The sequence below is a fragment of the Carassius carassius genome, chromosome 5 (genome assembly GCF_963082965.1).
Source record: "Carassius carassius chromosome 5, fCarCar2.1, whole genome shotgun sequence".
Lineage (NCBI taxonomy): Eukaryota > Metazoa > Chordata > Actinopteri > Cypriniformes > Cyprinidae > Carassius > Carassius carassius.
This window is the reverse complement of record NC_081759.1, coordinates 19091867-19119839: the sequence shown is the minus strand read 5'-3', so window position 1 is coordinate 19119839 and position 27973 is coordinate 19091867. Positions and strand designations below refer to the sequence as shown.

General features: G+C 38.9%; 2 protein-coding genes across 2 annotated transcripts in view; both read left to right on the top strand.

Moving 5' to 3' along the window:
- The window catches only part of LOC132140918 (complement C5-like), a 31097-nt gene extending 3523 nt beyond the window's left edge, over positions 1-27574 (top strand). The window contains exons 6-42 of the mRNA XM_059549982.1: positions 13155-13237; positions 13317-13407; positions 14040-14145; positions 14219-14354; positions 14459-14574; positions 16262-16462; positions 16646-16837; positions 17629-17835; positions 17926-18087; positions 18197-18323; positions 18425-18493; positions 18597-18699; positions 18943-19058; positions 19161-19245; positions 19442-19524; positions 20352-20488; positions 21074-21295; positions 21524-21584; positions 21667-21756; positions 21893-22105; positions 23288-23372; positions 23508-23667; positions 23743-23841; positions 23920-24091; positions 24198-24403; positions 24497-24649; positions 24747-24809; positions 25174-25267; positions 25357-25396; positions 25501-25600; positions 25675-25749; positions 25833-25938; positions 26027-26110; positions 26345-26434; positions 26534-26617; positions 26762-26903; positions 27098-27574. Of these exons, the coding sequence (XP_059405965.1) occupies positions 13155-13237; positions 13317-13407; positions 14040-14145; positions 14219-14354; positions 14459-14574; positions 16262-16462; positions 16646-16837; positions 17629-17835; positions 17926-18087; positions 18197-18323; positions 18425-18493; positions 18597-18699; positions 18943-19058; positions 19161-19245; positions 19442-19524; positions 20352-20488; positions 21074-21295; positions 21524-21584; positions 21667-21756; positions 21893-22105; positions 23288-23372; positions 23508-23667; positions 23743-23841; positions 23920-24091; positions 24198-24403; positions 24497-24649; positions 24747-24809; positions 25174-25267; positions 25357-25396; positions 25501-25600; positions 25675-25749; positions 25833-25938; positions 26027-26110; positions 26345-26434; positions 26534-26617; positions 26762-26903; positions 27098-27239 (4495 nt within the window). The 3' untranslated portion in view covers positions 27240-27574. The remainder of the gene's footprint in view (positions 1-13154; positions 13238-13316; positions 13408-14039; positions 14146-14218; positions 14355-14458; positions 14575-16261; positions 16463-16645; positions 16838-17628; positions 17836-17925; positions 18088-18196; positions 18324-18424; positions 18494-18596; positions 18700-18942; positions 19059-19160; positions 19246-19441; positions 19525-20351; positions 20489-21073; positions 21296-21523; positions 21585-21666; positions 21757-21892; positions 22106-23287; positions 23373-23507; positions 23668-23742; positions 23842-23919; positions 24092-24197; positions 24404-24496; positions 24650-24746; positions 24810-25173; positions 25268-25356; positions 25397-25500; positions 25601-25674; positions 25750-25832; positions 25939-26026; positions 26111-26344; positions 26435-26533; positions 26618-26761; positions 26904-27097) is intronic.
- Positions 22823-27973, top strand: part of LOC132140921 (gelsolin-like) — a 49234-nt gene continuing 44083 nt past the window's right edge. Inside the window, exon 1 of the mRNA XM_059549990.1 lies at positions 22823-22829. The gene's annotated coding sequence lies outside the window, so the exon portion shown is untranslated. The remainder of the gene's footprint in view (positions 22830-27973) is intronic.

Here is a 27973-nt window from a genome sequence, read left to right as displayed (position 1 = left end):
CCCACAGCTCAGGTCTGGGGTGCCATATCATTCCGTTTGCTTGAGAGAGGATGTCCCGTCTCAGGGGGATCGGCCATGGCTCCGCTAGCGACAGCTGCGACAGGTCCAAGAGCCATGGTTGGCTCCTCCACAGAGAGACTACCAGGAGGACCTTGTGGGCATCCTCCTTGATTTGTCTGATGACCTGGGGGATCAGAACGATCAGGGGAAAAGCATAAAGGAAGAGCCTGGGCCAGTCGTGGGCCAGAGCATTCTTGACTTTGAAAAATGGATTGGGCAATGAGAATTGTCTTCGGGACGAAGAGGACGACTTCTGCCCTCCCAAAGACATCCCAAAGCCTTTGAACAGTCTGGGGATGGAGCCACCATTCCTCTGAAGAGAGGTTGACAACCTGGGACAACATGTCCACCCCTGTGTTCAGAACGCCCTGCACATGCACTGCCCTCAACAAGAGCAGGTGGTGCTAGGCCCACTCTAGGACGCTTTTCACTAGAGTGAATAGGGGTTGTGAGGAGAGCCCGCCTTGGTAATTTATGAAGGACACCACTGTCATGTTGTCCGACCGGTCTAGGATGTGGTTCCATCCCAGGAATGGTAAGAAAGCATAGAGAGCTCAAAATACAGCCAGCATTTTCAGGCGGTTGGTATGGAACTGTTTTCTGTACTCATCCAGACACCAAAATGATGGATGGCCTTCGCACAGGGCTCCCCAGCCCGTCTTGGAAGCATCTGTGAAGATGACTTTCCACCTGCTAACTATCCCCACCACTGCTCCCTGCTCGTACCTGCCGGTGTTCGTCCAAGGGGCCAGGGTTGCACTGCACACCTGGCTCAACTTGATCATGTGGTGACCTTGCTGCCAGGCATGGGGCAGGACTTGAGGTCTTAGCCAGAACTGTGGTGGCCGCATGTAGAGCAGGCCCAGCTGCAGAGCTGGCGATGCTGAGCTCATGAGACCTAGCATATTTTGAAACCTCTTGAGCGGCAGAACCAATCCGGACGTAAAGGTTTACATGAGCTGCCGAATGGCCAAAGTGTGTTCCAGCGAAACTACGGCCCTCATACGGATCGAGTCGATAATTGTCCCCAGGAACGTGATAAGCTGGCTGGGGGACAACGAGCTCTTGAAAAAATTTATCCTGAGCCCCAAACACTCTAGGTGGTTGAGGAAGAGGGATCTGTGAGCTACCAGCTCTGCCTCTGACTGGGCCGAAATGAGACAGTCGTCGAGGTAATTCAGTATGCAAACTCCCATCTTTCTCAGAGGGGAAAGAGCCGCATCTATGCCCTCCATAAAAGTGCGGGGAGCCATGGACAGCCCGAACGGAAGGACCGTGTATTGATATGCCACTCCCTCGAAAGTGAATCTCAAGAAGCGTCTGTGATGGGGGGATATCTGGATGTGAAAGTAAGCATCTTTCAAATCCAGGGAAAAGAACCAGTCCTCTGGGTGTATTTCTGCAAGGATCTGCTTCAAAGTGATCATTCTGAATTAGCGCTTTATCAGGGCCCTGTTCAGATGTCTTAAATCAAGGATGGGTCTGAGACCACCATCCTTTTTGGGGATGAGGAAGTACTGGCTGTAGAAGCCTAACTCATGTCTGTGCTGGACGGACCACTTCTATGGCCCTTTTCGCCAGCATAGGTTTTACCTCTGAGCGAAGGACATGCTCATCCTCAACTGTCACAGATGATAGGACCACGCCGTTGAATAATGGGGGCCTCCGAGCGAATGTAACCATGCAGTATGTAACCATGTTTTATTGTTTTCAACACCCACTCTGACACTCCGGGGATGGCCTGTCATGCCTCTGCCCGCATGACGAGGAGTTGTATTGGTTCGGGCACTGAGTCGCAGTAAGGAACTGTGGTGCTTGTAAATAGTGGAAGAGAAAATTTGCTCTCTTTTTGAGTTTTATTGAATCCACTATATTAGTGGTGTGCTGCCAGGGTACTATGCTGGGGTCTGTGCAGGCAACAAACACATCGCTTCGAACACCTGGAACTGAACGGGGTGACAGGAAGGCGAGACAAGGCAATTTGGAGGGTGGTCCAGCCGCAGCGGGACTAAGCCTCCCCCTCCTCCTGACTGCTGCATCAGCGTGGGACTTCCCCAGGCATCACAGGCACTCATCGTGCCCATCATCAGCGTGCAGGGGGGCCCTGCACGTGCCACAGCTGTGGCGCGACATCTACAACAATGCTGCAAAATTTGCTCTAGGAAATTAGTTCTTCTAGAAACCTCATCAATGGCGCGCGAGCGTTGCGCTGACTGGGCGCTTGTGAAGTGGCGCGGGAGCAGAGTAGCTGATGTGCTCTGCAAAGCAGCGAGCTGGTAAGCGGTGATCTTGGCTGCTTGATCGGCTTCAAGTATCAGATCCAGCAAAGAGATATCAGTCGTCACTGAAGCAGAATGAATCAGGTTGCCTGGGTGAGACGGCTGCTTATATAGGCCGATGCCCTTCCCCTTTTGGTGGGCTTGCTCTGACAGAGAGAGATAGTGAAAGACTGCATCTTAAACATTTAATTAATTGACTTTTCACATGATGTATTACACTGATACAATTATCATTCAGCCATAAATTTTACTTTAAAAGAATGATTAAAACTCTAAATGGGACACTTTACCAGCCATTCAGTGTAACTGAGGTTTCTAGCACAGCATCAAATCGGTATCTCAGACCTATGCGAGAGACATACTCAACTGTGCTACGTTTGTACTCCATAATTGTCCATTCAAATTTCATGTTAAAGTCACATTGCAATTAATCATGGTCAGGTCATTACATGGACATTTTATTGCCAAAGAATTCAGAAAACTGTAATAAATTAATAAATCTTATACAGCAACTGTAACAACTGACTTGTTTTGAATGTTTTAATTCTGACATAAAACCAGAACAATAACAAGAACATTTAACAATGCATAAAGCTTTACACCTTAAACATGTATAATGTTATGGGGTTCTGTTACAAACAACAACAAAAAAAATGTGGTAATAATGCATGACGTAAAAAGCTGTTGTAACTGTCAAAAAGAGTGGGTTGCAACATGACTGTTGTGAAAGAGTTACAGTTGAAACTTCTAGATTCACTTCACCTCATGACTTGTGGCAGGGGATGAAGTAGGAATAGGAGGGTCATGGGTTTCTCAGCAGATACTTATTCATCATCAGCCTCACAATTCTGAAATAAATAGTATCTGCAGCATAAACAAATTTAAATGAAATGTACATGGTCTCCATTGGGTTAATGTTATCACATTGTCATCACTTGAATGTGAGCCATCACAGGACTTTATGTACAAGACAAGCTCTGCAGTGACAGCTCTTTCATATTATCAATAACAAAAAGTATATTTTCATAATCTTATATTTATTTACCACATGTCCCATCAGTAAAAACATTATTTGATGCTTTACACTTAGTTTCTGAATCTAATATCTTAATGTGGTATGGTAATGCTAAAACTAAAAACTCTTTGGGACTGGAATAATACTACAAAAAGAAAACTTTGCCTCCCACTGCCAGCAGCTTACATTCCGGAGACGGGATAACAACTGCCTACATTCAAAGAGAAGAGAGAGAAAAGGCCTCCTGTTGGATCTACTTGTTGCATGAACTGCTGCAAACTTCTACAAAGGATTGTAGAATTGATTGATTCTTGAAACAAAGTTACTTGCTGGACTTCCAAAACAGATGGAACACTTAGCAGACCATCGTCATGGACCCTCTCAGAATACAGCCGGTGAGTCCCATGGATCTTCTGAATCTCAACAGTTCATACCAAGTGTAGAGGAACAAGCCGAAACTGATCGCCACACTAATCGATGGCCCAAATAGGGAGTGAGACACAAAAGAAACACGAGACATCAGATTGTCACGAGTTTCTCGTATTGCTGCCGTAGCTTTCTCTACCCCAAATTTGACTATGACAAGGCATGTAAATACTGTTTTTTTTACCACCCCTATACAGTACATCTTGAGAACAGATTTGAAGCATTAATAAATGTGGGTGAGGAATCCCCAATTGTGATTAAACATGGATCGGATCAGCCAGCAGCTAACACCGCTACTAACAGGCGCTCAAGGTTGAGCAGACAGCGGCATTTAGCTCAGAGCGCAGCCGAGCCCAGGACTCTGATAGTGGGTGACTGACTCTGCTATCAGAAACATTAGTAGCAGGACTACTACAACATGCTGCCTTCCTCAAGCAACGGTTTCTGATGTGAACAAGGAACTTCAGAACATCCTGATGAGGCACAAGACTGCAAATCGAATAATCATCCATGTGGGGAAAAATGATATTCAGAAAGAGCAGTCAGAACTCCTTAAGAAGGACTTCAGTGAACTCTTTGAAACACTTCCAAGACTCAAAGTTCAGTCGTTCATCAGTGGATGACTTTACCCTCTGTCATCCTTCAGCAGAGTGTGTCAATCCATTCAGCTCACACACACCGGGTCCGAGTTATCATGTGGTTGACATATCCCACAAGGACACTGATAACACCATGCAGCCAAAACAAGCACTGCTGATGGACACTATCCCGGCTGAGCCCTGCCCACAGAGCTCCTCACAGACAGACTGTGATATATCAAAACAGCTAAAAGATTCAGCACCCAAGGATGACTTTCTGGAAAACAGAAAGGGAAGCCAGGACAACATATCACAGCCACCGGAAACATCAAAGACACAGCCCCGCTCACCGGACACATTATCCCTCTCTCCAGCATCTACACTTCTGTGCTTTTCACAGAAAATGGAGGAATTGGTGTATGCTGGGACTAAACTATCTCACTCATTCGCTGCAAGCCCTCAGATATCAACAAAAAAACGGTAGGCCCTTCAACCACCAAAGCCTGTGGGCCTTGCTCCTGTGGGAGCTCTCCGACCGCTGCCACAACGCCAGGGCCCAAACCCGCTATCTGCTGAGGGTGAACCAAAAACAACTGATAGCAGCTCTCGGGGATATGTGTCGGGTCCCTGCTATAAAAACAGCAACATTCACAAAGGCCTACAGAACAAGCGCGAACCCAGTGTGCCTGTAGCTTTCTCTATTTCAGTTTTATCACGTGATAGAAAGTCTAAGGCCATCTCAAGCCGAAAGGCAAACTCATCTAATCCGCGGCCTATTATGCATCAAACTAAGATTGATGTAAAGACACAAAACACAGCCATCAAGTTAGCATCTTTAAACATTTGCTCACTATAAAATAAATCATTTCTAATCAATGACTTTATAACCACAAACAATCTGGATTTTATGTATCTAAACGAAACATGGCTAGAAGACAGCTGCAGTGCAACAGTCCTCAACGAAGCAGTCCCTCCTAACTTTACTTTCATGAGTGTCGGCAGGACTGTTAAGAGAGGTGGAGGTGTAGCTGCTCTATTTAAAGATGTCTATCAATGCAAGCAAGTGTCATTTGGTCAGTACTTGTCTTTTTAATATATAGGGATTGTGCTGAAAGGTTCTCCACGCATTCTGTTTATTATTATTTACAGGCCTCCAAAATACTCTCCAGCCTTTGTTGAAGAGGTCACAGAAATGTTATCAATTATTTCCTCAGAGTTTGACTGTTTTGCTATTGCAGGGGATTTTAATATTCACATATACAATGAAGAAAACAAAACTACAAAAGAATTGACAACGGTTCTAAACACTTTTGACTTAACTCAAAAAGCATGTGCATGGACCCACACACAAAGGTGGACACACTCTAGATTTAATCATCAGTAGGGGTCTAAACATTTCATCCATTGTTATTAAGGACGTAGCACTATCTGATCACTTCTGAATTTTCTTTGATATATTGATCTCTGCTACCACTGAATCTAGATCTGTCTCTCTCAGAAGGAGATGCATAATTGAGAACACAAGTGTACTATTTATGGAGGCTATTTCTTTAACACCAAACATTTCTGCAGACTCTGTTGATATTCTCCTTGATTCCTTTGATTCAAAAGTTAAGAATTGTATTGATGATATTGCTCCAATAATAGTCAGTAAGAAAACAAACAGACAGAAATCAGTTTGGAGAAGATCAATAGCAATTCAGACTATGAAAAGACAATGCAGAAAAGCCGAGCGGATGTGGCGGAAGACAAAACTTGAAATTCACTATAGCATCTATAAAGACAGCCTTCATGCTTTTAATGTGAAACTAGCCACTGCTAGACAGAATTTCTTCTCAAACCATACTTAAACGGTAACTTAAATAACAGTCGTACTCTTTTTGTCACTGTTGAGAGACTGACAAACCCCCCAAGTCAGATTCCCAGTGAAATGCTCTCAGACAGCAAATGCAATGAGTTTACATCCTTCTTTTCTGAGAAGATCATCAATATCAGGAAGGCGATTAGCACATCCTCAAGTAATGCAGAGGTCAGACAGATTAGGCCACAATATCAAATACTATGTCTATTTTTGAAGCAATTGATAGCAAAATTCTAGAAGAATTTTATATTCTGGAAGAAAATAGTGCAGCACCTAAAACCGTCAACCTGCTATCTTGACACACTTCCCACATCTTTTTCCAAAAGTGTGCTTAACTGATTAGAAGCAGATCTTTTAGAAGTGGTGAATGCCTCACTTCTTTCTGGGACATTTCCAAACTCCTTAAAAACTGCATTTGTTAAGCCCCTCCGGAAAAAGAGCAATCTTGATAACACCATTTTGAGCAATTTTAGACCAATATCTAATCTTCCTTTATAGGCAAAATTATAGAAAAGGTAGTTTTTAATCAGCTGAACAAATACTTTAACTCAAATGGATACCTGGACAATTTTCAATCTGGTTTCCGACCACATCACAGCACAGAGACAGCACTCATTAAGATAATAAATGATATTCGCATAAATTGTGACTCTGGCAAAATATCAGTTCTGGTATTGCTAGATCTCAGTGCTGCGTCTGACACTGTCGATCATAACATACTACTAGAGAGACTGGAAAATTAGGTCTGGCTTTCTGGGATGGTACCCAAATGGTTCAGGTCATGCTTAGAAGGGAGAGTCTATTATGTGATTCTAGGAGAGCATAAGTCTAATTGGATGTCCATGACATGCGGAGTCCCACAAGGGTCAAATCTTGCACGGCTCTTGTTTAGCCTGAATATGCTGCCACTTAGTCAAATAATGAGAAAGAACCAATTTGCCTATCACAGTTATGCTGATGATACACAGATTTACCTAGCCTTATCTCCAAATGACTACAGCCCCATTGACTCCCTCTGCCAATGCATTGATGAAATTAATAGTTGGATGTGCCAGAACTTTCTTCAGTTAAACAAGGATAAAACTGAAGTCATTGCATTTGGAAACAAAGATGAAGTTTTCAAGGTGAATGCATACCTTGACTCTAGGGGTCAAACAACTAAAAATCAAATCAGGAATCTTGGTGTGATTCTGGAGACAGACCTTAGTTTCAGTAGTCATGTCAAAGCAGTAACTAAATCAGCATACTATCATTTAAAAAACATTACAAGAATTAGATGCTTGCAGGGGCGGACTGGCCATCTGGAGCACCGGGACTTTTCCCGGTGGGCCGCTAGCCAATGTGGGCCAGCCCACCCGGTACACAAATATATATATATATATATATATATATATATATATATATATATATATATATATATATATATATATATATATATATATATATATATTTTTTTTTTTTTTTAATTGACGGAAATCATAATATTACATCTCTTTTCTACGCAAATGGATGAGTGAGTCGATCGCGCAGCCAACAAGCGCGTTTTCGTCTAATTTAGAGAGAGACAGATTCATCTGGTACAGCGAATTTCTCTGAGCAGCAGGCCACTGTATACGTTCACTTAAAACATAACCGACTGTGTTTACGAGAATACTTGCAGAGACAATTATTTTGAAATAATTGTGTGTGTATTTGTTCATTCAGAAGTTACGATACCCAAAAGATGAATTAATTCACAGCGCGTGCTTTGAACGAGTGCGCGCAAGCTTCGAACGCGCGCAAATTGTTTAAAAAAGTTGAATCAGCAAGATTTAGAAACAAGTGAAAACGATCAACTACGATACATTTCACCCCTCCAAGCGAGTGAACAACGCGAATTTTAAATCACTATTCACGATAGCCCGTCGGGAAGAGCAGTGATACATTTTGGAGCCCGACTGCAAAACACAATAGCCCCTGGACGTCGGGCTAGCGATTTTGCGAGCCCTGCACCTCAGATCTATCCAGTTTGTGAACCACTGGTTTCCACAATGTTTTCGTTAAACAAAATAAATGATTATTTTAAAAGATTTACTCAAGAGAATAATCTGTTCACGAATCGGATCATGAACTTATATTACCGCATATTCATGCATCTGTTAATTGCAGTGTTGGGAAGGTTACTTTGGAAATGTAATAGGTTACAGATTACAAGTTACCCTATTTAAAATGTATTAGTAGTGTAACTTTTTCAGTTACTTTATTAAAGTAATGTAACTAATTACTTTTGATTACTTTTTGATTACTTTTCAAAATCTCCAATAAATGTTTATTTGCAACTGTTAATCATCTTCAAACATTTACACCATTCAGGTTTAACCTTACAGCAGTGCTCAATACTGTCAGACTTTTACAATCCTTCATCACTTGAATTAAGATGATCAAATTTGAACACATGTCTGCATGTCTGCTTCATTAATTTCCACATGGGGCGGACTGGGATAAAATTTCAGACCGGGAAATCTCAAACTCATACAAACAAATTCATGGACAACACTATTTTTTGTATGGACCTGATATAAAAAAAGATTTAAATCTTTAGTTTGGGGACATGCAAAATAATTAAAAGTTCTCTCCTGAACTTCACCTTCACTTCATTTCTTTTTTCTTTTCAGTCTCTTTATTTTGCCCTGTTATCCATCTACCTCATGACTTTAACACTCAAGATTTAACAAAACTATACTTTCTAAATTGCCTACATGTCAAATTGAGTGCATCACTACAATATAAAATCCTAATACTGAACATGAGTCATGTTTTTCCCTCACAAAAATTAACTGCTTTTATTACGTAAAAGTACAGTAACCATGTTTTTTTTAATTATTATTATTGCAAATGGATTACCATTTGTATTTATTTTTAAATAAATAAATATGTAAATTTGTGGCATGGTTTAACAACAGTAACCTTTGTCTCTGAATTTATAGCAAATATTAAAACTTTGCATATGCTTTGATTCAAGTGTACTTTTGATATATTTGTCCAAAATGTGGCATATTCCGTCCGTGTTAGGCAATAGCAATCCCGTTTTTATGACTGGATTCTACTAACCAGACTATGTTTCTGCATCGCGGAAATTATAGGGCCGTACGTCTCAGAATAGTCAGTTCAATTTGGGAAAGAAATCAATTACATCTGTATGTGGATGTGTGTAAATATTCAAATGTAATCCCCGCTGTAATCTTTAAAATTTTCAGAAGTAACTGTAATTTAATTACTCATTTTTTCTTAGTAACTGTAACTGATTACAGTTACATTTATTTTGTAATTAAATTACGTAATTAAGTTACATATAACTAGTTACTCCCCAACACTGGTTAATTGAATGCAAAGTGTGAGTTCTAGGAGAATGTTTGTCTTGTGATGAACATGTATCGCTCACTAGGAGTCGCTAAATGAACAGCTGCAGCACGCAGGTTATCTTTTTTTTTTTTTTTTCAATGGAGGATCAGTTGCCCTATTGGTTAAAATCCCCAAACAGTATACTTAAATATCAAATAAATAAATTACATCAAAACAGGGGCGTTTGCGTTTTGATGTGGTGGGCTGCTGTGGGCCAGAAAGTCCAGGGCCACTTTTTGGTCCCAGTCCGCCCCTGGATGCTTGTTTCCAGCCAAGACTTTGAGAAACTTGTTCATGCCTTTATCACCAGCAGGGTGGACTATTATAATGGGCTCCTCACCGGCATTCCCAAAAAGACAATTAGACACCTGCAGCTCATCCAGAACACTGCTGCCAGGATTCTGACTAGAACCAGAAAATCTGAGCATATCACACCAGTCCTCAGGTCCTTACACTGGCTTCCGGAGGCAGCACTACCCGGGTCAGGCTGCCCTTGCAAGGAATTCTCAGTGCGGGTGCTTTTGCCCAGAGGAACGTCGCCCTCTGTGATTTCTCCCGGCAACGTCCCACCACCGCCAGCAAACCTCTGGTGAGACGACAGCCACACGTGGGCGACCGCACAGAAAGGAGCAATTCACCCCCTGCTCTCCAACGTGCTTGGAGGAAGAGAGTCTTCAACCTGACTCTGGAGATTATATCTTTCAGTGTGGTGGGGGACAACAATGATCTTGATGAGGTGCTGTCCCTAACAGCATCCAAGAAGGACTGGGCCAACACTCTGGAGGAGTGCTCTAAAGTGGAGGGACACGCTGCATTCCAGGATGAACTGGATGCGGGATGGGAAGAGCAAGCTGAATTTGTGGTTCCTTCACTCAGGCCACCGAGCTGCTGCTCCGAGGAAGCAGGCCCCATTCCTCCCCAACTAGCACGACGAGGTCTCTAAGGCATGGGCTACACCCCAATCGGCTTGCACTCCTTTCGCACGTTCCTGTTGCTCGAACATTCAGCATAAGGCTTGCTCTCTCCGTTGATCAGCAAGACAGGACCCTCTCTAACATACGCTTCCACTCATGCCATGAGCTTTTTGAATATGACCCTGTCATGCAGCCACATTGTTCAGAATTCAGAGAGCGAGGCGCTCCGCCCTCTGTGGCTATTCCGGGCTTAACAGTTTTGGTTGCGGAACATAATAGAGAATGGCTACACGCTGCAGGTTCAATGCAGACCACCCCGGTTCAATGGCGTAATCATGTTGATAGTTCCGGCAAACAACGAGCCTATTCTAATGCAAGATATTCTCAATATCCTCGTGAAACGTGCAATAGAGGTGGTCCTGCCGAGCGAGAGAGAAAGCAGGTTTTACAGCCAGTACTTTTTCATTCCAAAGAAAGATGGTGGTCTATGTCCAATCTTAGACCTGAGACCCTTCAATGAGAGTGTGTCTGAGCCAGGAGCACATACTAGATTTAATGTCCGCTCTAAATGCATTCATGCTGAGCTGTCCCGTAGCACTGAAGGAATATCAGAGGCTTTTGGGACAGATAGCGGCAGCCACGACAGTCTGTCTCCTTGGTCTACTCTATATGCGCCACCTCCAGATATGGCTGAAAACACGAGTACTGAAAAAGACGTGGAAAACAGGCCGTGCCCAGGTTTTGGTAACTCGCAGGTGCTTGAGCGCACTGAAACCATGGCAGAACCCAGATGGGCCTGTTCATGCAGCGGAATGGGCTGGGGAGCTCACTGCGACAGTGTACCGGCCTCAGGCTACTGGACACAGTCAAAGGGAACGTGGCACATAAATCTCCTCAAGCTGAGAGCAGACTTTTTGGCTCTTCTGAGTTTCCTCACGCAAGTCCGGGGGCATCACATGTTTCATGGGCAGAGAACACTCGAAAGCCCTTTACAGACAGGCAACACGCCTTTTGCTGTGGACCAATCACCATCTGCTTTCCATTCAAGCAGTGCATGTTTTGGGATGCTTGAACAGTGGCACGGATATGCTTTCGAGGAATGGGATTCCTCACGGAGAATGTAAAGTGAACCTTGGGACAGTGAGGCTGATCTGGGAACGGATCAGGAAAGCGGAGGTAGACTTGTTCGCGACAGAGGAGAAAATGCATTGCATCTGTTCTTCTCTCTGTCATGCTGTCCCCTAGGCGGGGATGCAATCACAATGCCGTGGCCCGTCTGTATGTGATTTTGTCACTAGTGCTGCACAAAATTATAGAGGAGAAGCAGTCAGTGTTATTCAATACAATGCAAGTTTATTTCTATAACGCTTTTTACTATACAAAGTGAACACACACTGTGAACACACACCCAGAGCAGTGGGCAGCCATTTATGCTGCGGTGCCCGGGGAGCAGTTGGGGGTTTGATGCCTTGCTCAAGGGCACCTTAGTCGTGGTATTGAAGGTGGAGAGAGCACTGTACATGCACTCCCCCCACCTACAATTCCTGCCGATTGCGAGTCCGACTCTCAGAATCAGAATCAGAAAGAGCTTTATTGCCAAGTATGCTTGCGCATACAAGGAATTTGTTATAGTGACACAAGCTTCCAGTACACAGAGACAACAACACACAGAAAAAAAAGAAAAAAAAATTGGCAAATAAATAAGTGTATAAACAATTGTGCTATAAATGATAATGGCATAGGATTGAGTAAGATGCAGGGATGTACTAGGATGGAGGGGTAACAAATAAATATATGGATATTGCACATTTTTTGTGCCTTGCTGTTCTGGTATTTGCGGCTCTGAGGCGCCGGCCAGATGGCAAAAGTTCAAAGATGGGGTTACTTGGATGTGAGGGATCCAGAGTGATTTTCTGAACCCTTTTCCTCACTCTGGATGTATACAGTTCTTGAAGGCTGGGCAGGGGAGCACCAATAATCCTTTCAGCAGTCCGAACAGTTCTCTGTAATCTTCTGATGTCTGATTTTGTTGCTGAACCAAACCAGACAGTTATTGAAGTGCACAGGACAGACTCAATGACGGCTGAGTAGAACTGTCTCAGCACCTCCTGTGGCAGGTTAAACTTCCTCAGCTGGCGAAGGAAGTACAACCTCTGCTTGGCCTTTTTCACAATGGAGTCAATGTGATTGTCCCACTTCAGGTCCTGAGAGATGATGATTCATATGCCCACAGTGGGTTGTGATTGGTCGACTGACAGGCTCAAATCTGATTGGCTAAAGAGTACGAGTGTCCCGTGTGGAAGGAGTTCCCTGCCAGGAAAGTCTAAAAAACACACACACAATTCCAAGGTGATTCACATTGATAAACTTTTGAATTTTAAACATTTAAAAATTTTGTACACAGTTGTACATCTGTGAATTGTGTTTTCCATTTGTGAAATGTATTTTATTAATATATATTCTTATTTTGTGCACATTAATTGGTTTTTGTGAAAATATATTATTTTTTGGTGCACGTGAATTATTTCACTGATAAATGATAGTCTTGCTGGTGAAGCTAGTTAAGAAGCCTGGTGAATGTGTTTTCATTATTACTTTTTTACGTCTGCAACACCTTTTTCACAATGTAAATCTCATTAGTTATGGAATCTGGAAGATTGTGGCTACTTATGCAGACACGTTTGAAACAACTGCCACAACTGAGTTTGAGGTCAAAGAATATGGTAAGACTCTTTTTTTTTATTTTGTAAAAGTGTAACATAGACATTTAGTTTCCATCTAAATTCAAGCAATGTTTCTCAGTGCTGCCGAGTATTTTACTCCATATTGAGCCTGAAGCCAACTATGTCAGTGAGAAGAACTTTGAGTCTTTCAAGTTGAAGATTTCAGCCAAGTAGGTTTTTCCTGTTTTACTACCATTCAAACATTTGTGATGAGTATTATATTTTATTTTATTTATAATTGAATGCTTTTATTAAGCAAGCATTTAATCGATCAAAAGGGGCAGTAAAGAAATTATTATATAAGTATAAGAAATTATTGTTTGTAATAAATGATTTCTTTTGAACTTTCTGTTCATCAAAGAATAGTAAAAAAAAGGAATCACATGTGTTTCCACAAAAATATTAAGCAGTACAACTGTTTAACATTGATAAGAAATGTTTCTTGAGCATCAAATCAGCATAAAAAAAAATAATTTCTGAAGTATCATGTGACACTGAAGATTGGTGTAATGATGCTTAAAATCCCGCTTTGCAACACAAGAAAAAAATTACATTTGAAAATATGTTAAACTGTAAGAAGACAGTCTTAAATTTGAATTTAGAATGTTTTGAGTTTGAACATTTTTTAACATGAAAATAATATTTTATAACAGTTCTGTTTTTAGTCTTTTTATCTTTCAGAAACATAAAAAAGTCTTCACAACTCCAAAACTGAACAGTAGAGTATATTAATTTCAGCTGCTGTTCAATATATTTGCAAGTGTTGCAAATTGTTTACATTTGTGTATATGTGTGCTGACAGGTATGCTCGTGGAACACCAGTTAGTCCTGCAGATATTTTCTTGACGTTCGGATACAGTACACCAGAAGAAACTGTCATGATACCAGAGACATCTGCAAAATACATGGTCAGTGTGGACTCAATAAAACATTTTAATGTTTGAGTTATGAGAATACATTTGTTTTTGGCTTTTGTTTTAGCTGGAAAATGGAAAAGCAGAAGTCCTCTTAGACATCAAGTCAGCTTTATCATCCATGCCTGATGGGCCTCAAAGTCTGAGTGCCATGAAAGAAATCACCTTTCTTCAAGTGAGAGTTTTGCTGCAAGACTCAGCTGGTAGGTGCAGTTAGTTCAACAGACACAGGATTGCATTGACCTGAATTAAAGCAAATAAACGTGACAACCATTTGACAATGTTGGAAACCCCTCTTCATTGTCAGGTGGAATCTCCCAGGAGGCAGTGCTCTCAAATGTGAAATTTGTGGAAACTCCATTCACACTGAGTCTGATCTCAACCCCTCCTTTCATCAAACCAGGTCTACCATACGCTATGAGAGTAAGAAACCTATATTCTCAAGTGGTTTTATTATATCTGAACAAACATACACTGCCGTGAAAAGTTATTGCCCCCTTCCTGTTTTTGTTTATTTCTTTGCATATTTGTCACACTTAAAAGATTCAGATATTACACAAAGATAATGCAAGTAAATACAAAATGCAGTTTTTAAATGATGATTTCATTTATTAAGGGGAAAAGCTGTCCAAACCTACCTGGCCCTATGTGAAAAATTAATTGCTCCTCCTGTTAAATCATGAAAGAATTGTGATTAACCGAATTATTTTAGAAAGCAGAGTTAAATTTTACTAGCCACAACCAGGTCTGATTACTTCCAGACCTGTTGAATCAAGAAATCACTTAAATAGAACCTGTCTGACGTAGTGTAGCATGCTTGAAGAGCATCACATCATGCCGCAGTCTAATTATGAAGCCATTTCTAAGGCTTTGGGACTCCAGCAAACCACGGTCAGAGCCATTATTCACAAATGGAGAAAACTCGGAATAGTGGTGAACCTTTCCTACCAAAATTACTCCAAGAGTGCAACGACTACTCATCCAGGATGTCATAAAAACCCAGAACAACATCTAAAGAACTGCGGGCCTCACTTGCCTCAATTACAGTCAGTGTTCATGATTTAACACTAAGAAAGAGATTGGGCAAAAACAGCATCCATGGTAGTTCCAATACAAAAGCCACTGCTGACCAAAAACAAAACACAAAGGCTCATCTCACATTTGCCAAAAAATATCTTGATTATGCCAAAGACTTTTAGGCAAATATTATGTGGACTGATGAGACAAAAGTTGAAATTTTGGAAGGTTTGTGTCCCATTACATCTGGCGTAAAACCAACACAGCATTTCATAAAAAGAACATCATACCAACAGTCAAACATGGTGGTGGTGGTGTGATGATCTGGGACTGCTTTGCAGCTTCAGAACCTGGACATCTTGACAGCTCTGCACAGTTTAGTTCCAACCAGTTCCATATCACACCTGCTTGGATGTTTCTAGTGATCCTGAAGACCTTAATTGGCTGGATCCATTGTGTTTGATTAGGGTTGGACCTAAACTTTGCAGAGCTGTGGCCCTTCAGGAACTGAGTTTGAGACCAATGGTTTAAGGTCATGCCACAGCATCTTAATCGGATTTAAGTCCAGACTTTGACTTGGCCACTCCAAAGGCTTAATTTTGTTTTTCTTGAGCCATTCAGAGGTGGACCTATACTGCATTACTCCAAGTGCGCATGAGCTTGATGTCACAAAATGAGGGTCGGACATTCTCCTTCAGGACTTTCTTATAGAGTACAGAATTCATTGTTCCATCAATTAGGCCCTCCAGGAATTGAGTTTAAGACCAATGCCTTAAACATTCCCTTTTTTTCAAGAAAAGCAAAGGCTTTATTGCAGTTGTTGCTGCAAAGGGTGTCACAACCAGTTATTAGGTTTAGGAGGCAAATAGTTTTTCACATTGTGCCAAGCAGGTTTGGACAGCAATTTCCCTTTATAAATGAAATAATTATTTCAAAACTGCATTTTGTATTTACTTGGGTTATCTTTGTGTAATATAAAAATTTGTTTGATGATCTGAATCTTTTAAGTGTGATAAATATGCAAAAACAGGCACTGTACCACACTGTATATGCATAAAGGTTTCATCCATTTGGTGACATTTTGGATCCATAGGTCTTTGTGAAGGATCCTTTGGGTAAACCAGTGCAAGGTGTGTCAGTCAAGACAAGCGCAACAATAACCACAGCTGACAAAAGACCAGACACCCTCAAATTCTTAGGGCACCTGGATACAATGACAAGCACAAGTCGGAAGGATGGAATTGCATTCTTCACTTGTAATATACCAGCTAATGTGAAACAAGCTGAATTCACCGTGAGTAAAACTTAGGCTTTTTTCCCCCTGATGGGCTCTACCAGCTAATATTTTGTAGAGCTGAGGGATATAAAGAAGAGTGGGTTAAAAATACAGCAACAATAGTTTAATAAGGTAATTATTTATCAAGCAAAATAATATGATATAAATGCTAAAAGTTCATTTATATTGTATTCATTTCAGTTTGAGACAGAAGATCCTTCTTGGAGTCAGGCTCCACTGAAACTAAAGGCTGAATCATATGAGTCTGTCAACCATCGTTACCTGTACATCGATTTACCTGAATCCTCAGCATTTGAAGTTGGACAGTATATTAAAGTCAATGTTTTCTTTGAATATCATGACTATCTTTCTCTGAGGACCTTCAGTTTTCAGGTAAAATATGTCTATGCATTTAGCAGACACCAAATCAGCTTGCAAAAGAAGAACAAGATCTTATGAATGCTTTATTACAATCTGAATGATACTGTATAGTCACTACAGATTTCAAGTTATTTAGTTAAGATTAGTTATTAAGCTCTTTTCAGTTTTCTCTTATGTGACAACATATTTAAGGTATCATTTTGAGGCTCACATTTTATATTTCTCTAAAAAAAGATTTTTTTTGTCATTATAATTGTCACTTTCCATTCAAAAGTTGGTAGGATTTTTTTAATGCTTTTAAAAGAAAGTCGCACCAAGGCAAGATTTCTTTTTATAAAAAATACATAGTGTGAACTGTTTTTAAAATAATTATCAGGTTTTTTAAATGTTATTTATTCCTTTAATGGCAAAGCTGAATTTTCAACATCGTTACTCCAGTCTTCCGTGTCAAACTGATATTTTAGCAGTCATTCTCATATGCTGCACAATAAAATATTTGTATTAGTATCAACATTAAAAACAGTGTTGAATGCTTTTGTGGAAACCATGATGCATTTTTTTTCAAGAGTCTTCAGTGAGTAGAAAGTCCAAAAGAACAGCATTTATTAGAATCATCTCATCACTTTTTTTATCAATTTAATTAATCCTTGAGATTTTTTAATGAAGTCATAATTTAAAAGAATAATAATTGTACTAATTCAACAAATTTTAATCAGCCACATATGTTATAGTTGAATTGGGACTGCACTAAATTCATTCGTTCCAGTTGAATCATCTGCTATAATCCAATCGTTTGTTCTCAGATCCTTTCCAGAGGAAAAGTGGTGCAGTTTGACACAGTTAAGTGGAGCGGTGGAAAGTATCAGAACTTCAACATTAAGATCACCCCTGACATGGTGCCGTCTGCTCGGCTAGTGGTGTACTACGTCCTGGATGGGAAGGAAAAAGCAGAGCTAGTGGCAGACTCCACATGGATTGATGTGAAGGCTAAATGTGTTAACGATTTAAACGTAATGCCTTTTTCTCTGCCATCAGTAGTTGTCATGTTTCATTTTATTTACACATTGAGAAGTCCTGACTCATCTAAATATATATTTCAGGTGGACATATTAGTTCCCAGCTCCAAGTATGTCTACAAACCCAAAGATAAACTCGAATTAAGAGTGTCAACTAAGAGCAGAGAAGAGTCACTGGTGGCTTTTTCTGCTGTAGATACGGCCATGTACAACCTGAAATCTAACGACGAGGACCCACTAAAAAAGGTGAAATAGAAAATTTGTTGGATATGACAATAACATCATGTGGATTATGCTTTTAAAGACAATAACTACAAATTAATATCATGATAAAAAATGTTCCTCATTGTTGCAGGTGCTACAACATGTTGCGCGAAGTGACTTGGGTTGTGGAAGAGGAGGAGGCAAAAATAATGCTGATGTGTTTGACCGTGTCGGCCTTATGTTCATCACCAATGCAAATGTCAAAACCTCTAGCACAGGTACATGCTTATTTGTGTTACATTAAAACATCTCACTAGAGCACAGGATAATTTTCTGAAACACTGGCAAATGTATTCCCTTTTTCTGTCTTTTTTTGTAGGGGGGGCATGTTCTTACTTGGTTAGGCCGAAGCGTTCAGTTGACCTGGAACAAAGTTTTAAAGAAAAGGGTATGGTTGCAAGCACTTTATGTCTGAAAAAATAATACAATCTAACCTTTTTATCATAGCAACATCATCAAAATACAGTTATGCCCCCATATTTGTTCTACAGCCAAAAAGTATGGGAAGTTTTACCGTTGCTGCTCATCTGGGATAGAGATTAGCCCAACGCTTGAAACCTGTCAACAACGTTCAGAGAGACTGTCTTATCCTGCGTAAGAAGTTGTGAAGTCCTTTTCATTTTACTCTGAAATGATATCATATTTTAGGGATCTTTTTTTTTTTTTACTTATTTCTCTAAAGCATTTTAGGCATTAGTGCTATTTGTGTTATAGTGCCATTGTTACATAAACACCTAATACGTATTACTCATACTAAATACGATTTTCATTCTAAAGTCCATCATAGTTATCTACTTACTATGCAATTCTGTTCTGTTCTATACAAAAAAAATATAGAGCTTTTAATTCGAGTAGGAAGGAAATGTGTAAGCGGGCTTTCTTGGAATGCTGTGTCTATGCTATGGAACACCGCCAAAAGACTAGAATGGATCAAATCATTCTAGGTCGCTCAGGTATGGGTTTCTTTCATACATCTTTATCATATTGAACGTCTATAGAAACTTGACTAAACACATAGAAAGGCAGGATCTAAAACTCTCCTTTACGCAATGTAGCAACCGACTTTCTGCTGGATGCGATGTCATCTCAGATTAGGAGCTACTTCCCTGAGAGCTGGTTATGGGAGGAACACATCAGCAAGTAAGAAAACTTTCTGAACCATAATTGATAGTCCTAATCTTTGTAAAAGGATTATGAAAAATATTCTTTACAAAATATTCATTAGGATTTTATTGCTTTATTTCACGGATTAAAAAAAAACAAAACATCAAATGATTCTTCTGAAGACTTTTTTTCTTTTTTATGCAGTTGCACCTTTCTTTTTAATCTGTTTAAGGTCTGGGTCAGTAAGCATTACCAAAAATCTTCCAGACTCACTGACTACATGGGAGCTGAAAGCAGTTGGGGTATTCAGTGAGGGTAAGTTAACAAACTGGCTTGAAATGACTTGATTTTAGCATCATCTGGTGGCTGGAAAGGGTTATCAGCGGTTATCTTTATTTTTTATTTTTTGTCCATATAATAAGAGTTCAGTTGGACCAAAACTATGTAGTTTCCAATATTCTGGTTATCCACATACTTTAAAATATCTTCTTTTGGTTCCACTAAAGAAAGAAAGTGATACAGGTTTGGAACGACATGGCAATTAATTATGTTTTAGAATTTTTTAGAAGGCTATGTAGAAGGGGTCTAGTAAGTACACTAGTCAACATTTGAAGTGGATCAAAACCTTTCATCAAAGTTGTCCCAAAACCAGAATGTGTTCTTGTCTTAGGGCAACTTTGAACTTTTTTTGATCCACTTCAAATGTTGACTACTGTAGTAAGCATCTCTGACAGAACAGAATACTGTGTCCCAGAATGCAGTGTGCTCAAATGGACCTTACATTTCCACTGTGATTGAAGAACCAAAAGTAATTACAGTCATTTTCTTAAAAACATTACTATGTTTACTAATTATTCAACTGGACTGACAAAAGGTAAGATCCTTTAAACAAAATTGAACTAACATGCAAATTGACTGAAGCTGTTTCCAAGATGATATCAGGATGCAACTTACAGGCCACATAACTAGGTCACATGACAAACAAAATACTGTTTAAAAAATAGCATTCCAACCATATGCTTAAGCTTCACAAAACAACATTCATTACCAACACTACATTCAAGAAATAATGTATTGTGTATGTTGACCTTTGTTTAGGAGTTTTTTGTTAGAATTGCATACTCTCCTGTTTCTCTGGTCAGGGATCTGTGTGTCAGAAGAAAAGATTCAGGTGTCCCAGGACATCAGTGTGGATGTGCCCTTGCCTTATTCCATGGTTCGTGGAGAGCAGATTGAGCTCCAGGGTTCAGTCTACAATCAGCGTTTTTCAAGCACTAGGGTATAAGCTTTAGTTCTCGAACAGGAGGACAACTTTACATAGAAATTTTACATTATAACCTACACTACCATTCAAAAGTTTGAGGTCAGTACCTTTTTTTTAAAAATAAAATATTAATTTATTTAGCAAGGACACATTTAATTGTCCAAAAGGGACAATAAAGTTTTATTCTTTTGTTACAAAAGTTTTTGAATTTCAAATAGCTAAAAAAAGCTGCACAACAATAATGAAAATAATACGTTTCTTGAGCAGCAAATCATCATAGAATGATTTCTGAAGGATCATGTGACACTGAAGAGTTATGATGCTGAAAATTTATAGGAATAAATGACATTTTAAAATATGTTAAAATAAAAAAAGCAGTTCGTATAAAATGTAATAATATTCCACAATTGTACTGTTTTTTGTATGTTTGATCAAAAAAAATGCAGCCTGGGTGAGCATAAGAGAATAACTTAATTACAAAAATCGAACTGACCCATAAACTATATATGTGTCTGTTTATCTATGATGTGATCAGCTAACTACACTTCTCATTCTCTCTATATTTTTCAATATCTCACATATACACACATACATACACAGTTCAGTGTGACCCTGACGGCAACAAAAGGAGTGTGTGTGTTTCGTGGGGCTCAACAGGGGAAACAAGGAAAGCCACATGAAAACAAGGGGCGAATTAAAGGTCTTTCAGTGTCCATGTTCAAGTTCTACATCATGCCCTTGGAAGCGGGCACTCATATGCTCACATTCACTTTAACAACTGCATGGGGCACTGAGAGTGTGGTCAAGAAACTGAAAGTGGTGGTAAGAGAAAATACACAGTCAGTTCTAGTACATGTATATAGGACAAACCATACACAAAATGTCTCACTCTGAAAGCTAATATAGGAAGTTTTGAGTAGAGAGTCTTGAATTCAAGGTGCTTCAAAATGATGCTTTCTGCTTTAAAATGATGATTATTGTGAACTAAACCACTCATAAATCAGCTTAGTATGACTTTGAGATTATGATCCAATTTTCTGCTATTCACAGCCAGAGGGAATCAGAAAGGAAATACAAAGTGGTGGAAGAATAGATCCAAATGGAGTCTTTGGTAAGGACATCTGAAAAGTAACAGCATGCTCTCTGCTCATGTCCTGAATCCTGTTTCACACCAGTTTTTTCCCCTTTCTTAGGCACATCCATGAGAAAGCTTGAGTTTAAAAATGTCATTCCTCCAAACATTGTGCCCAAGTCGACTGTGAATCGTATTTTGACAGTTCATGGTATGAAGCCTGTGAAGCTTGAGCACATTTGTGTAGATGCTAAATGACACTTGTATATCAGATATTGCGCAATAATGTAACTTTTATAAACTGCGTTGATTAAAATGACTTTACTGGAGGTCTTCTTCATGTTCAGGTGAAGTGCTGGGAATGCTTCTGTCAATAATAAACAGCCCACAAGGTTTAAAACAGTTGACTGACCTGCCACGGGGAAGTGCTGAGGTGGAGCTCATGGGTCTCCTGCCAATCTACTATGTCTACCACTACCTAGAAAAAACAGACAAATGGGGCATTCTGGGGAAAGAGGTTGCTGCGAGTAAAAATGAATTAAGGAGGAAGATGCAAGCAGGTGAGGTGTTTATTTCAGTAAAGCAACATTAGAATTGTAAAATCATCGAAGATTGTATATCAGTTTTTTTCATTATTCTTTTTGTATCAGAATTTTATTTTGTATGTGTACACTAAGGGCCCTATTTTAACGATCTAAATGCAAAGTGTAAAGCACATGGCACAGGTGCACTCAGGGCGTGTCCAAATCCACTTTTGCTATTTTAACGACGGAAAAACGGTTGGCACGCATGGTCTAAACGGGTTGTCCTTATTCTCTTAATGAGTAATGGGTGTTTTTTGGGCCTAACGTGCAATAAACCAATCAGGGTCTCATCTTCCATTCCCTTTAAAGAGCCAGTTGCGCTCGTGCCATGATGGATTTGCTATTTACATGGCAGAATTTGGCAAGCGCAAAGACAGAACTCGTCTACGAGATGAAAAGTAGCTGCTCGTGTATGAGTAAATAGATAGCCTATTTCTGATACATGCGATGACTATCCATTATGACATGTAGGCATTTATTTATTTATATATATATATATATATAACAGTAAAAATGATTTAATGATATTTTTTATCTAATAACCCTGTTGAAAAAAACAGCATATGCTGGTTAAGTATATGTTTTGAAGCAGAGTAGCTGGTTTGAGCTGGTTTAAGCTGGTCATAAACTGGTTAGCTCCTGCTCAGGACCAGCCAGATTAAACCAACTCATGACCAACTAAAAACCAGCTTTAACCAGCTCAAACCAGCGGCCATGCTTCAAAACATATCTAACCAGCAAATGCTTTTTTTTTTCTTATGAATTACTTTTCATTTTTACAAATTATTTAAAATAATTAATTTTCCACACTACAAAGAAAAAAAAGGCATTCTACTCTGTAATTTTGTCTTGTTTTCCAGAACACATATCTAAACATTCTTAAGTCAAGATATATAACTTAAAAAGCATAATGACTTAAGATATTAAGCATTTGTTTTCTGAGAAATGCATAAGTTTTTTTGAGTGAGTTTTTGCTTGGAAAATAAAATAAATAATCTTGTTTACCGTTTTAATTAAAAACAGTATTTTTTCTGGCCCGACAGATATTTGTTCTTGGTTTGATCTTAAACTCGCTTAGAAATTCCATCAATTCCATTTCTTTCTTTTTTTTTTGAAAACAAGCCTAATGTCTTAAGTTCCTTGACTGTTCCTTTCTAGGCATCACCAGCATCATGTCATTTAAGATGAAGCATGAACATGCCTTTAGCATGTGGTCAAACAAGGACAAAGCAGCCAGCACCTGGTAATCAACTGCTCAGTTTCTTAGTTTTCCTAGCTGGTAGCTGGAATGAAGCATGCCTTCTTTTTTTGTTAAAAGTTTTACATATACAGAGTGCAATTCACATGCTACTTTGCACATGTGTGCAAACCTTTTTAGGGTGACGGCTCTCATGGTCAGGACTCTTGCTGACATGCATGAATACGTCTCTTTGGAGTCCCAAATGCTGACCAACACCATCAACTGGCTGATTAAAAACTGTCAGAATGATGATGGCTCCTTCTCTGAGAAATCACAATCTATTCCACTTAAACTCATGGTACGGAAAAAAAGGAGTGTTTATGATATAACATTGTATTTTGCAGTGTTTTGATCAAGATTTTGTTTCTCTAAGGGTGCTGAAGCTAATGTCACTGAAAAGACTGTTTTCCTCACATCTTTTGTTATGATTGGAATTAAAAATGCTATGAAGGTCCCAGACGTTAACTTACAGGTACAATCTAACCAATCATAAATCTAAATGTCAGATATTTCAGGCAAGTCATTAGGTTTGTTTTTCTTGTCTCTCCAGGCCTTTAAAGTCGCTATAGATCGCGCTGCGCAGTACATCACCTCTAACTCAGAGAAGATCGAAAGTTTATATGCTACAGCAATTGCATCTTATGCTCTGACACTTACAGACATCCATAGTATTTCTGCAGTCAGTCTTTATGAAAAAATCAAAAAGCAATCTCAATATGCTGGTAAAATCTTATTTGGTACACTTTGACCAAAAAATCTACAAAGATTATACCCTCTCATATTTTTAACACAATATGACCTATTTGTCCGCACATCTTACATTTTCAGGGAACCCAGCCACAGTTCGTTTCTGGCAGGAGTCCAAAGCAGACAGGGATTTATTAAAATCCAGTGATGTGACAGCAAAGACCGTGGAAACTACTGTTTATGTCCTGCTTAACACTTTAATCAGAGGTGATTCCACCTATGCAAAACCCATCCTGAACTGGTTAACACAAGACCAGAGATACGGAGGAGGCATCCATTCAACACAGGTACTCCAATGCAAGTCATGTGTATACATATTTTGTAAGATTTTAATTTTGTATTTATCATATGTGCTCTGTCTTTTTTTCTCAAATTTTCAGGACAGCATTCTCACTTTGGAGGCGCTTACCAAGTACAGCATCTTAGCCAGTCAAGCCACATTAGACATGGTTGTTGACATTGAATACAAGACTAAAGGTAACATCAGCAGAATCAGACTAACTCAACAGGTGCCAGTGCATAAACCAATAGAGGTAAGATTTACCATTTTAACTGAATTATAAAGAGAGGAATCTAAAATTATTCATATTTTATTAATTAAATGCCTCTCTTTTATTTTATTTTTGAAAGGTGATCAAAAATGATGATATTATCATCAAAACTGCAATGAGTTCTGGTGTGTCATTTGCCAGTGTGAGTGAGCTTTATATTTAACATAGGAATATACAACATATTGGTATGATGCTGGCTGATATATTTACAGTTATTTCAGAATTGCAGGTCTAAAACTGAACATCTGTCTTTCATAATTTTATAATGTTATAATTCTCCTATTATTTTATTTTTAGTGTTTTTAATTTGACTTTTCTAATAACAAAAAATGTATCTTACCAGCCATTTGAGAAATATTTTTTTTGTAGATGGTCCTTTTCAGTGTATGTAATAAACATTACAACAGTCCACAATTTTCTTTTTCAGTTTCTTAGTCCACAGTCCACATTTTTAAAAAATTCCATGCATGGAACCGAATTCATTAATTGATTAACTTCTTTTACAGCTGAGAACAGTGAACTATGAGATGACAGAAAACAATGAAAACTGCCATTTTGATTTATCAATTATCATTCATGAACGTGACCCAAATTCACATGGTAAGTTTGGTACTACTTTCTACTTTTTTACTCTTGGTTTCCTTTTAAAATCAACTTGGTTCAGCTAATTTGATTTTCTTGTTGAGCAGATCCTATGCTTTTGTCACAGCGGATTGTGGCCTGTGCGAAGTAAGTCTGTAGGAACTCTCAATAAGAAATTACGTGTTTTAAGCTTCTCTGTAAAATTCTGATTTGTAAAATCCATTAAAATTAAAATGCCATTATATGTGAAGATACAAGCCACCTGAACATTCTAATGAAAAGGAGTCAATGACTGTGATGGAAATTAATTTGCCGACCGGTGTGACCCCAGTCCAGGAAGATCTAGATATGGTAATACATTTTCATAGAAACCATCCATTGTTTTAGAAAATTGTAGTGACATTTTATGTATCTATATTTTGCAGTACCAGAATGGACTTGAGTCTCGGATATCAGACTATAAAATCACAGGTGACCAAGTCATCCTTCAGATAGATTCGGTGAGCATTACTGAGCAAAAATTACAATATGATGTGTATTTGAACTTGTAAAATATTTCTACCATGCAATACTTACCATACAGATACCATCAGAAGACTTATACTGTGTGGGTTTCCGTATTCAAGAGGAATTTGAAGTTGGCATGACCAGAGCCTCAGTATTCAAAGTTTATGAATTTTATGCTCCAGGTATAGCATTTCTACAAATGTTTGTTTTATGTCTGGCTGAACTTATTTTAGCTACATAAATAAGCTTTCTCATCTGGTTTATTAATAGAAAATACCTGTATGAAGTTGTACCACAAACAAAGCCGCAGACTGTTACGACTCTGTGAGGGAGACCAATGCCATTGCATGGCAGGTAAGCCATATAAAGGACAGAAATAAAACAATTGACAACAAAAATCATGAATCATTTTGCTGTGTCTCACTTCTAGGGGCCTCAGGGTAATTCTGTCAATCCTGACCTGTAACATTGCATTAACTATACCATTGCTGGTCATGCAGTTATCATTTACATATGTGAGTTCAATGTGTCTGTGTTAGTTTTATAACGGTTTGTTTGTTGGTATTTTCATGTCCTTTTTAAAATAAGCGGAATGCTGCAATTTTAAATCCATCATTGATCCCACAATCACTGCTGAGCGGCTTAAAAAGGACATGTGCAAAGAAAGCACGAAATATGGTAAATATTGACCTTCATGATGCTTGAAGTCACAAGACATTATTGTCACATGTGCACAATGGTACATCTCATTTACAGTGTGTGTGTTTTTTCTTCTAGCATTTAAAGTGTTAATTGAATCATCTGAGGCAGCAGGAGATTTCGGGATCTACAAAGCAAAAGTTAAAGCAGTGCTCAAAAAAGGCAAGAGTATACTGAATGTGATTTGTTGGCAAGTCAAGATGCAAATTATTTAAATGTTTTAAAACAAAATGACTTGAATAATCAATTGAAAGAAACGAGTTTCATAACCGCTTCAATCCAATCCTTTTATATTCTCTTCTGCAGAACAAACAGATGACCTAAAAACAGATTCCGAAATTGATTTGGTGAAAAAGGCAATTTGCAGTTCAACAAATTTCGAAGTTGGCAAACAGTATCTGATTATGACTGCTGCAAGTATTAAGATAAAAGTGAATCATGGTTATAAGTAAGTCCTTGTTTGTTTGGCTGATTTGGTTTTCTTTTGATAATTTTTTAAAAGCCACAAATTAATCAAAAGTGTCTTTAATTCCTTAATTGGTTGCATTGTAGGGTAAATTAGTGTGATGTATTATACAGTTTTTCTCATTTATTGTTATGTACAGAAGCCTTGAAACTGATTTTCTTTATACCATGTTTTAGGTATAGGTTTCCTTTGGACTCACATGCTTGGGTCGACTGGTGGCCACTTGACTATGACTGCGGAGATGCTGCCTGCAAACAATACTCCAGTGTTCTGGAGGATTTTAAAACTGATTTCCTATTATCTGGCTGTGAAAATTAAGTGATGAATTGCATATCAATAGAAGAGCTCATTCATATGCTCTTCTATTCTATAGCAATATAATCTAAAAATGGCATTTGAGAATTTGAGAATAAAAATAAACTTTTAAATAAACCTTTTTTTAAAAGTTACTCAAAATATGTGATTCTTATCAACCACATGCATATGCATTACACAAAAAGCATGACATGCAGTTAACCTCAAAAATTGCGTTGTGGACAGATGTTAGTTGTTAAAGTGTTAGTTGTTATTCATGTATCTGCATGTCTGCTTTGAAGGGACTCTTATTTTGAAAATACTGGAGCTGCGTCACATGATCCAAGCATCACCGCGAATGAGTTTATGTTGGAGATTCAGACAGCAAGAGAATGACAGCTTAGTTTAAAGCCTTCAGAAACACATGAACTAAATAAGACCTGGGACACGAAATAAACATAACAGGCTTGTAACCGCTTTGACAGTTTCTCTGAGAAAGAATCATAATAACCTGACGGTCGATGGATGATCTGGAGCTTTGCTAATAATCGGTCGCTATGGAAACTGGGCTAACAAAAGTTGTCCTGTCTGTGAAACTTTGAATGAACATGTACTTAAATGTAAAACTGCTTTTTAATATATATATTTAAAAAAAATAGTTATTAGATGACTAGTTCTTTGCATTCTGTCAGATTTGGTCTGCAAATAAACTACTATGTTAGCAGTGACGTTTTAGCAGTCGAGATGATTTAGGATGA